Source organism: Dendrobates tinctorius, unplaced genomic scaffold, assembly GCF_039654945.1.
Source record: "Dendrobates tinctorius isolate UK_male_01 unplaced genomic scaffold, ASM3965494v1 ptg000040l, whole genome shotgun sequence".
NCBI classification, from domain to species: Eukaryota; Metazoa; Chordata; class Amphibia; order Anura; family Dendrobatidae; genus Dendrobates; species Dendrobates tinctorius.
The window spans coordinates 4,303,816-4,315,753 of NW_027361708.1; the positions used below are offsets into that span (position 1 = coordinate 4,303,816).

Below are 11,938 nucleotides of genomic sequence, written 5' to 3' on the forward strand. Positions count from 1 at the left end.
TGAAAATTTGAAAGAAAAAAACTTTTCTGAGACCCGTAGCGTTTTCATTTTTAGGGATATGGGGCGTTTGATGGCTTACTTTTTGCTCCCTGAGAAGATGTTTTACAGATGCAATTTTGAAATAGATACAATGTTTTATCACCTCCTATTGCATTTTATTGCAATGTTAAGGTGGCCAGGAAAATCGTACGTCTGGTGTTTTAACTCTTTTTCTCATTAAGCCATATACTGATTGGATTCATTTGTTTTATATTTTGATAGATCAGACTTTTGCGATTTATTTAATGCCAAACGTGTATTTCTAGATTTTTTTAAATTGCTTTATTTTTAATAGAGCGGAAGGGGTGGTCTGAACTTTTTTTTTTTTCTATTTTTTCTTCATATTTTTATAATTTTTTTTTCACTTTTGACTGAATGTAATAGTACCCTTAGGAGACTTGAAGCTGCAATCAGCCAATCGTTTGTGTTATACATAGCAGTGCATCATCACTTCTATATATAGCGGAAATCATGCTCTCTTATGAACGCCAGCTGCAGGCAAGCTTGCACAGGAGGATTGCAATGCCATGCATGAGGGCCTTCAGTAGACCCTGGGCTGTCATGACAACCTATTGGCGCCACGCATTCAAGTCACAGTCGCGCCTCTGGAAGTGTGGAACAATGTGCACCCCTGTTATTGTATGTTAAATGTTGCTGTCAGAGATTGACATCAGAATTTACAAGGCCGACAGCAGTTGACGGAGCTCCACTCCACCCGCACTTTAAAGGCACATGATGACCGATTAACTAAGCTATCATCATATGCGTGTAAAGATGCTGGCTTGGCATGCAATCCTGCATCAAGGTTAAGGATCCCCCATGTAACTCTAAGCGGTTAAAGGGTTAATATTATCATCCTCAATAGCTCCTTCAAGCATCTTTAAATTTGATATATTAGGAGCATAAAGATAACACATTGCTATGTTGTAGCTGGTTTAAATCTGCTGATGTCTCATGAACCTTCTACAACATAAAAATTAATACAAACATGGTGGTTGGAGAGTTCTGCTATAAATTGTTATGGGACCCAGACTGTCACAGCCAAATTAGACTCTACATATAATGAAAGATAAGAATGATTTGAGTTTCTGTGTTTTTTTGTACTGTTCATTATGCAAATTATAAAATTTCAGCTTTCTTTCATCAGCTATCCACAAAAATGTTGTGTCATGGATCCCTGCTCCTCACAGTAGTAGTCGGTCTGGTGTCTTCCTTTCCTCAACTATTTCCTCAACTATTTGGTTCTGGGAAACTTCCATTAGTTGAAAATATTCCAATTCCTTTGCCACCCAAGGTAGATGCAGAGATACCAAATGTATCATTGGGGATACTGGATACAATCGGACTGACAGGTTTGTGATTTCCAAAACTAACGTTAATGTAAATACACCAGAAAAAAGATCTCTATTGACTCTATTCATATACAGAGAGAGAAGAGAATATGTTAGAAATCAGTTTTCCAGATCTGTTTGTATTTGGTCAGGGAATTTGATTTGCAAATCGGAACCACTAGTAAAAGCCATTTATTACACTCTGAATTGTCTCCAGAGCAAAAAAGGGTTAAAAATATTATACTCACCTTGTTCCTCACCTATCCTGGCACCGATGGTCTGGAGAGAGAAGACTAAAGATAGAATAGAAGACTGGAGCTGAGGGGAGGAAACAACCATTAGGGAACTAGGTGTAGGTGACTAGCTGTGCTGCTAGGACAAGTGAGGGGCAAGGTAAGTATAATGCATTTTATTTTCTTAACCCCCTCTGATCAGTGTTCATTGGAGTTATTTTTTAACCTCGCACAAGCAATAGAAGGGAGATTGAAGCCATTTGAACGAACATAAAACTTGCAGAAATCAAACAAGCTTTGACCAATATTTTTAGACAATTGTTAACACTCCAAGTTAATGAAACCTTATGTATCTCTGTTTCTAAGGACTGCTTCGATTTCTCGGAATATTATCACCACCCACACCTGGATTGAATAGTATAATGGATGCTAAGTCAAGTTTACCAACCTTTGGTGTTCCAGGTGGATATGATTCATTAAATATTCATGAATCTTGACATCACATTGTAAAATCTTAATGACTGAAGTGTAAAACTATTATTAAATTGAATTACATTATTCATATTTTGATGCTCATTGTATGAATGTATTCAATGACTGATGTAATGGAAAGACTTACATTTTATCCATTTTATCACTAGGTATCTCTTCTGTAGGAGGCTTACCTAACGGACTGCAAGATGCAAATAGTCGACTAAGCGCACTGGGAGCAGGTTTGCAAATCTTTCAGATAATTAATTAATTGTTGTTTTCTGGTTTTCCATAAGTTTACACACTGTCAGTTTAGAAAAAAAAATGTAATTCATAAAAACAAGACTATAGTTTTACCATGAATTGTCGAACAAATCCCTTAACACGTAAAGTCTCTTCTATGATCAGTTGATCACAAGGCAAAGCTGCGGTGGGCATATAGTACATGAATGACTCATGTGCATCATGTATTAGGAGTTTTTTTACATTTGTGTCTGTTATTTGAAAAAAGGAACTTTGTGAATATTGTGCTGTATTCTGACACCTAATAACACTTGTGGTTCTTCTGGATTCGGCACCCGTATGGACACCCACTAATGAAATTCCACCCATCATTCTTCTACAATCATTTAATACATGGACAGGTTAGATCTGCCAGAGAGTCTAACGTTCTTTTTAGTATCTCTCTCCATTGAAGCTCATCTAAGCAGTTCTGAAAGGGTCTCAACGAGCATAGGTAGTGTTGGACTGGGTTGCCAAGGGCCCGACTGTAACATTGACTCTGAGGGCCCGCTGTTCAGCTACATGCAAATATTACATTACCTTCAATCACAAATGTACCTATGCATCTACATAATAATAACTGGTAAGTTTGTTCCATGAATGATGAAATGCTGCCCTTATCTGTACATAGAAAATTAAGTGTATTTTACAATCTATTGCTCGTACATAGTGGAGGAGGGATCACTCCTGCCCAGAGACCTAGCAGTGAATTCACCTGATCCCATGTAGACCACTCTGAGCCTGGGGGTAGGTCATTTAGACAAAAGTTGTTTTGGTCAGTCATGTTCATTCAGAAAGATATCAATTAATCCTACGTAAAAAAAAAGATCTCTTAGTAGATTCTATATAGGGTATCAGAAATCTACAGATGATAGAATCTGCAGTGGTGCAAATTTGCCAAATCGCACACACTTTACATTGAAAACTTATACTCAGCAAAGTTATTCTTTGTGTATTGAATGCTCCTTATTATTCTCAAGGGTCTCTATCAAATACAACACAGAACATAATAAACATAGCATTTAAAAAGAAAAATAATACTGATTTCACTGCTCACCTGTCCCACGGTACCTGCTACTGTCGTCTGACCCTCAACAAGGCTTCAAAATGACATCACAGTGTGTCATGCCATCACTGAGATGCTGCACATCATAATGTCGTGACATTATTCAGAGGCCTTGTTTAGCCAGAAACAAGGGCGTAGAAAGAAGAAAGCCAAACAGAATGTGTGTGAGGAGGTCCTGAGGACAGGATGATGGGTGAGCAGCGTGGTGAGTATTATTTTTTTTAATCATTCGCCTTGCCCTCTATGGTTCAGCAAATTTGCGACCAAGCTGGAAATCATTTTGCTGAATTGGTAAAAATCTGTATTCTGGATAATATATATTCTTGAAAAATTTGAGAATTCAATTCCACGTATGGCAGGAAATAATTACAGTATTGTAATATATAAAAAGAAACCTGTTATTAGATTCATGCTGCCCATATTATTGACAACATAATTCAGTGCTTTGCTGTGCAATTACAGCCTAGTATGTCTTTCCCTTAATACAGCTTGTTCTCAGAGAAAAAAATTAAAAAGCCAGCTGGAACATTATATAGTGGCCAATCCCTGGCTGGCATCTTTTATCCAGTTCATTGATAGTTTTTTTACTGTTTACAAATGAGAGAAACCTGTCAATCAACTGTAGTAGGATGGGGAGAAGACAGATGGTAGAATGCCATACTTGGCTGCAATTGTGCTGCCCGGCTTTGGTTCATGCTGCTTTTGGATCAGGCAACATGAATTTAACTACAGGTTCCTTTTAATAAATGAAAATATACAATTCTAGCAAAAATTAAGAGACCACCACATCAAAACCCTGTCATGGGCAGCCCATTCTCCAGACCTGAACCTGATTAAAAACCTCTGGAATGTAATCAAGAGGATGATGGATAGTCACAGGCCATCAAACAAAGAAGAACTGCCTACATTTTTGAGCCAGAAGCTACCTGAAAGACTGGTGGCAAGCATGCCAAGATGCAAGAAAGCTGTGATTAAAATCATGGTTATTCCACAAAATATTGTTTTCAGAACTCTTCCTGAGCTAAAACATTAGTATTGTTGTTTCTAAATGATTATGAACTTGTTTTCTTAGCATTATTTGAGGTCTGAAAGCACTGTTGTTGTTTTTTTTTTTAATTTTAACCATTTTTCTTTGTCAGAAAAAAAATACAAAATTTATTGCTTGGAAATTCGGAGACATGTTGTCAGACGATTATAAACTAAAAGAACAATTTACATTTTACTCAAAAATATACCTATAAAGAGAAAAATCAGACAAACTGAACATTTGAAAGTGGTCTCTTAATTTTTGCCGGAGCTGTAAAATGGAAATGAAAAACTATTTTTGACATTATTTTGTTTATATTAAAGCTTATATTTTGTATTTGATTTTTGTTGCGCACTGACTGATGTAATTGATTCAGATGATATTCATCCAATCAATATTCGTTTTACCAATAGGTTCCCCTGCGGTAGGAGGTTCACCTAGTGATATGCAAAAACTAAATCATCGGATAAGCAGACTGGAAGCAGGTGAATAAATATTTAACCTATTAAATATTTCTTTAATTTTTGGGATAGGTTTACCATTGGTTTATACACTGTTAGTTACAGAAGAGAATACAATACAAACATACATTAATATTCATTCAACACTGAAGTTAGCGCATCATGAAGAAAAAGTCATGGAATTCTGAAATCCATAAAATGGATAGAAAAATATTCAGAATTGAGAGTCCTCAGTGGTTGATACCTTTTAACCCCTTCCTGACATGAGACGTACTATCCCATCCATGGGACCCGGGCCCCTATGCCCATGGACGGGATAGTACGTCTACCGCGATCAGCGGCGCCCACGTGGTGAGCGCCGCTGATCGCGGCCGGGTGTCAGCTGATTATCACAGCTGACACCCGGCACTATGTGTCAGGGGCGGTCACGGACCGCCCCCGACACGTTAACCCCTTGCACACCGCGATCAAACACGATCGCGGTGTACCGGGAGTTAAAGGGAAGCATCGGCAGGGAGGGGGCTCCCTCCGTGCTTCCCTTAGCCCCCCACGGCAGCGCAATGTGCAGAGCTGCTGCGGGGGACTCCTTTCCTCCAGGCCCCCGAATCCAAGATGGCGATGGGGGCCTTCGGGGGCCTGCAGGAAGCTGGCTTCCTCAGTGCCTGCAAAGCGCAGGCAAGAGGAAGTCTTCTTCAATGCCTGTGACAGATTGCTGATCTGTCACAGTGATCTGTGATGTGACAGATCAGCGATCTGTCACAGGACAGTGATGTCCCACCTGGGACTATGTAATAAAGTAAAAAAAAATAAAAAAAGTGTAAAAATAATTTTAAAAAAATCGCCAAATAAATTAGTAAAAAAAAAAAAAATATTCCCCAATAAATTCATTTTTTGAAAATAAAAAAAACCCAAAACAATAAAAGTACACATATTAGGTATCGCCGCGTCCGTAACGACCCGCCCTATAAAACTGTCCCATTAGTTAACCCCTTTAGTGAACCCCTTAAAAAATAAAAATAAAAAACGAAGCAAAAAATAATGATTTATTATCATACCGCCAAACAAAAAGTGTAATAACGCGCGATCAAAAAGACGCATATAAATATCCATGGTACCACTGAAAACTTCATCTTGTCCCGCAAAAAACAAGCTGCCACACAGCATCATCAGTGAAAAAATAAAAAAGTTATAGCTCGCAGAATAAAGCGATGCAAAAATTATTATTTTTTAAATAAAATAGTTTTCATTGCATAAAACCGACAAAACATTAAAAAAAGACCTAAATGAGGTATCGCTGTAACCATACTGACCCGAAGAATAAAACCGCTTTATCAATTTTACCGCACGCAGAACGGTGTAAACGCACCCCCCCAAAAGAAATTCATGAAACGCTGGTTTTTGTTCATTCTGCGTCCCAAAAATCGGAATAAAAAGCGATCAAAAAATGTCACATGCCTGAAAATGGTACCAATAAAAACGTCAACTCGTCCCGCAAAAAATAAGACCTGACATGACTCGGTGGGTCAAAATACGGAAAAATTATAGCTCTCAATATGTGGTGATGCAAAAACTATTTTTACAATAAAAAGCGTCTTTCAGCGTGCCACAGCTGCCAAAAATAAAAACCGCCATAAATAGTAAATCAAACCCCCCGTTATCACCCCCTTAGTTAGGGAAAAATAATAAAATTAAAAAAATGTATTTATTTCCATTTTTCCATTAGGGTTAGGGTAAGGGCTAGGGTTAGGGCTAGGGTTAGGGCTAGGGTTAGGGTTAGGGCTAGGGTTAGGGTTAGGGCTAGGGTTAGGGCTTGGGTTAGGGCTAGGGTTAAGGCTGAGATTAGGGTTAGGGGTGTGTTGGGGTTCGGGTTGGAGTTAGAATTGGGGGTTTCCACTGTTTGGGCACATCAGTGGCTCTCCAAATGCAACATTGCGTCTGATCTCAATTCCAGCCAATTCTGAGTTGAAAAAGTCATATGGTGCTCCTTCCCTTCCAAGCTCAGCCATGCGCCCAAACAGTGTTTTACCCCCACATGTAGGGTATCAGCCTACTCAGGACAAATTGCAAAACAATTTTTGGGGTCCAATTTCTCCTGTTACCCTTAGGAAAATAAAAAATTGGGGGCAAAAATATCATTTTTTGTAGAAAAAAATGATTTTTTTATTTTCACGTCCGAGCGTTATAAACTTCTGTTTCACTGTTCACTTGGGGGTTCAAAGTGCTTACCACACATCTAGATAAGTTCCGTGGGGGGGTCTAGTGTCCAAAATGGGGTCACTTGTGGGGAGTTTCAATAGTTTAGGTACATCAGGGGCTCTCCAAACGCACATGACACCCGCAGACCATTCCATCAAAGTCTGCATTCCAAAATGGCACTGCTTCCCTTCCGAGCCCCGACGTGTGTCCATAGAGTAGTTTTCTCCCACATATGGGGTGTCAGCGTACTCAAGACAAATTGGACAACTACTTTTGGGGTCCAATTTCTCCTGTTACCCTTGGGAAAATGATAAAATTGGGGACTAATTGATCATGTTTGTGGAAAAAATACGATTTTTTTATTTTCATGCCCGGGCATTATAAACTTCTGTGAAGCCCTTGGGGGTTCAAAGTGCACAACACACATCTAGATAAGTTCCTTAGGGGTTCTCGTTTCCAAAATGGGGTCATTTGTGGGTGTTTACACTGTTTAGGTACATTAGGGGCTCTCCAAAGGCAACATGACACCCGCAGACCATTCCATCAAAGTCTGCATTCCAAAACGTCACTACTTCCCTTCCGAGCCCCGACGTGTCCCCATGCAGGGGGTTGGACCAGATGGCCCAGGAGGTCCCTTCCAACTCTACGATTCTATGATTCTATGATTCTATGATTCTATACAGTAGTTTTCTCCCACATATGGGGTGTCAGCGTACTCAGGACAAATTGGACAACAACTTTTCGGGTTCAATTTCTCCTGTTACCCTTGGGAAAATAAAAAAATGGTGACTAAAAGATCATGTTTGTGGAAAAAATACGAATTTTTTATTTTCACGCACGGGCATTAGAAACTTCTGTGAAGCACTGGGGGGTTCAAAGTGCTCACCACACATCTAGATAAGTTCCTTGGGGGGTCTAGTTTACAAAATGGTGTCATTTGTGGGGGGTTTTCACTGTTTTGGTACATCAGGGGTTTTCCAATCGCGACATGGTGTCTGATCTCAATTCCAGCCAAAAACGTCAAATGGCGCTGCTTCCCTTCCGAGCTCTGCCATGCGCCCAAATAGTGGTTTACCCCCACATGTGGGGTATCAGCGTACTCAGGACAAATTGCACAATAACTTTTAGGGTGCTGTTACCCTTGGAAAAATATGAATTGAGGGTGAAAAGATCATTTTTGTGGAAAAAATATGATTTTTTAATTGTACGGCTTTATGTTATAAACTTCTGTGAAGCCCTTGGCAGTTCAAAGTTCTCACCACACATCTAGATAAGTTCCTTAGGGGGTCTAGTTTCCAAAATGGTGTCATTTGTGGGGGATTTCCACTGTTTTGGTACATCAGGGGTTTTCCAATCGCGACATGATGTCCGATCTCAATTCCAGCCAAAAACGTCAAATGGCGCTGCTTCCCTTCCGAGCTCTGCCATGCGCCCAAATAGTGGTTTACCCCCACATGTGGGGTATCAGCATACTCAGGACAAATTGCACGATAACTTTTAGGGTCCTGTTACCCTTGGGAAAATAAAAATTGGGGTGAAAAGATCATTTTTGTGGAAAAAATATGATTTTTTTAATTGTACCGCTGTATGTTATAAACTTCTGTAAAGCCCTTGTGGGTTCAAAGTTCTCACCACATATCTAGATAAGTTCCTTGGGGGGTCTAGTTTCCAAAATGGGGTCACTTGTAGGGGGTTTCCACTGTTTAGGTACATCAGGGACTCTCCAAACGTGACATGGCGTCCGATCTGAATTCCAGCCAATTTTGCATTGAAAAATTCAAACGGCGCTCCTTCCATTCTGAGCTCTGCCATGCGCAGAAACAGTCGTTCCCCCCATAAATCAGGTATCAGCGTACTCAGGACAAATTGCACAATAACATTTGCAGTCCAATTTCTCCTGTTACCCTTGGTAAAATAAAAAAAATTGAACCTGAAGTATTTTTTTTGTGAAAAAGTTAGATGTTCATTTTTTTTTAAATATTCAAAAAAATTCCTGTGACGCACCTAAAGGGTTAATAAACTTCTTGAATGTGGTTTTGAGCACCTTAAGGGGTGCAGTTTTTAGAATAGTGTCACTTTTGGGTATTTTCTATCCTATAGACCCCTCAAAGTGGCTTCAAATGTGATGTGGTCCTAAAAATAAAATGGTGTTGTAAAAATGAGAAATCGCTGGTCAACTTTTAACCCTTATAACTTCCTAACAAAAAAAAAATTTGGTTCCAAAATTGTGCTGATGTAAAGTAAACATGTGGGAAATGTTAGTTATCAAGTTTTTTGTGTGCCGTATCTCTGTGATTTAAGGGCATCAAAAATTCAAAGTTGGAAAATTGCGAAATTTTCTAAATTTTTGCCAAATTTCCGTTTTTTTCACAAATAAACGCAAGTTATTTGAATGAAATTTTACCACTAACATGAAGTACAATATGTCACGAAAAAACAATGTCAGAATCACCGGGATCCATGGAAGCGTTCCAGAGTTATGACCTCATAAAGGTACAGTGGTCAGAATTGTAAAAATTGGCCCGGTCATGAACGTGCAAACCACCCTTGGGGGTGAAGGGGTTAATGGCTAACTGAAAAGATGGTAACAGATTGCAAACTTTCGAGATTACTCAGGTCTCTTCTTCAGGCTAGACTAATACAAAATCTGAAGAGTCACATATTTAGGCACAATGCAACACAGAAAAAATGCAATGGATAAGACAAGTGACGTGAAGCAGAACTATCAATATGGACCAGTACATAGATAAGGAGTCTGAATGTTTTATAGTCCTCTGATTGGGGTCTCCTAATGTGTTGTGATGCCCCCACAAGGTCTTAGGATCAAATTCCTTAATTGATGTAAAAAGACATAAATCCATGCGAGAAAACAAGGGCGGGGCGCAGACATAGGGCTTCACCTGGTATAAATCAATTAAAATATAAAAGTACTCTGGAGTACTCACCCTTTATGGGTTGTGTTCAGACACAACCACTCTCAACGTTTGTTGCAGTCATATAGCTGCTGCAGAGCTCGTGCAGGTGGACAGCGTCCACTAGGTATCATAAGTTGAGGATCCAAGAAAAGCACTTCTGAGCATCCGCGCTGCTTTAGTGATAAGAATTCTTCAGAAATCCATATAAATCTTTCAAGTTCTTTATTATATGTACTACAGAAACTACGCGTTTCGAGGTGACAAACCGCACCTCTTCTTCAGGTTACAGTACAGAGTTGCAAGTAACAGGTGTGGGAAATGTGAAAATCACACTTGAAACCAGATAAAAATGGTGCTGACACAGAGAGACATAAAAAAGCTAGACTGAAGTGTGCAAAATGTATGTGAGTAAGCTGACATCTTTCTGGGAAAGCATCTTGTGTATATATAAGGCTGAAATAGAGCTTTTTGTTAAAGCACCTCATTCTACTTCTTACCAAAAATGGAATGAGGCCTACATAGAAGAGACCACAATACATACAGTGAAATATGGAGGACATTCAAAGATATTTTGGCATTGTCTTGCTGGCAGCGGGGAGGAGGGAGTAGCTAGGTCAATAGTTGAAGAGAGGGGATGATAAATGCAGGGACAAGAGAATTCCTGTTTTTACATAGAGCAGAGAAAAGAGAAGAATTAACTGGGTAGAAAGGCAAAATGAACAATTGTAAGTACACAGTGCCATCTATTATGGTGATTGCAATATAATAAGAGAACAAAAACTTTGATGGGAGCTTCTTTAATCTAGTTTTCTCTCTTTGAAGCCTCTCTATCTTTCAAATATTCTTTTCAAAGTGTGGAGTCGAATTATGGATCCCATATTAAAGATGTGGTTTACATCGATATCACAAAATGTAATCTTGCTTCTCTTTCATGCACCCTAATATCTTATTAGCTATGTACCACTAATTAGTTTACTTCTATTCAAAATACCCAAGCCCTTCTCCTGCTCTGCAGTCTTCAGTTTTATTCTATTTCATCTATATGAAGTAATATTATTAGTGCACCATAGGTGTAGGGGGTATTTTGGGAATTTCATGGTAAAATGTAATATGATTATAATAATGTATTATTTGATTATTTAGTTCTTAAACTTGAAGGGAGAATCCAACTAGTAGGCGACAAGATGATGGCTACTAATGGAAAAGAAGAAGACTTTGCAACATCAAACTCTTCATGTAATGTCGTTGGTGGACAAATTGTTTCTCCTATGAATGAAGCAGAGAACAGTGCTGCATTGGAATTCGTGAAGAAATATAACAGAAATGCATATCTGGCAATAATAGAGGGACCAGTACCTGGAGCCTTCAACTACTTGAATGGAGCCCCTATTGCTTTCTCTCGCTGGAGTAAAGGTGAACCCAGTGGAAAAGGAACCTGCACTGAAATGTATACTAATGGCCAGTGGAACAATAAAGCTTGTAACTACAAACGTCTTACTATCTGTGAGATATAAATCTACAATATGCTCTTGAATACATCATGGAGCAATCATAAAGATGGTAAACAGAGTCTCTGAGGGTATTGAAAATACTGTACAATAAATTGTTATATCTTACTGAAAAATGTATTGCATCCAGTGAATATGAAAAAACAACTTTACTGTGACACCTAAATAAACCTAAAAGCATATAATATAGTCTTTTTGTTTTTTCTTTTTAAGATATTATTTCATTTATTCATTTTAAAGCAAAAAAATCTGCGCATATTACATTATTTCTCAATAATTTCCTGAAACAGTTCTGATTTCTAAAAAAGTTGAGCGCAAATGTGGAAACCTATGAGCATTAATGTTCATTGCCATTTGAAAAAAACAACTGCATTAAAATAAAATATAAAAAAAATGCAAAAAAAGATAA

The 11,938-nt window shown here is 38.6% G+C and overlaps 1 protein-coding gene across 1 annotated transcript; it reads left to right on the forward strand.

Moving 5' to 3' along the window:
- The first annotated feature begins 1,192 nt into the window (after nucleotides 1-1,192).
- Nucleotides 1,193-11,701, forward strand: LOC141088735 (uncharacterized). Its single transcript, XM_073574916.1, has 5 exons — nucleotides 1,193-1,391; nucleotides 1,970-2,065; nucleotides 2,245-2,316; nucleotides 4,863-4,934; nucleotides 11,165-11,701. The coding sequence occupies exons 1-5, from the start codon at nucleotides 1,199-1,201 to the stop codon at nucleotides 11,533-11,535; spliced, it is 804 nt and encodes a 267-aa protein (XP_073431017.1). The 5' UTR covers nucleotides 1,193-1,198; the 3' UTR covers nucleotides 11,536-11,701.
- The last annotated feature ends 237 nt before the right edge of the window (nucleotides 11,702-11,938 follow it).

Excerpts from the sequence above, each read along its gene's own strand:
- LOC141088735 (XM_073574916.1), top strand. The coding sequence starts at position 1,199 with ATGTTGTGTCATGGATCCCTGCTCCTCACAGTAGTAGTCGGTCTGGTG. Across the intron at positions 1,392-1,969 it reads GGATACAATCGGACTGACAG|GACTGCTTCGATTTCTCGGA; the intron begins GTTTGTGATTTC and ends TCTGTTTCTAAG. Across the intron at positions 4,935-11,164 it reads GATAAGCAGACTGGAAGCAG|TTCTTAAACTTGAAGGGAGA; the intron begins GTGAATAAATAT and ends TTGATTATTTAG.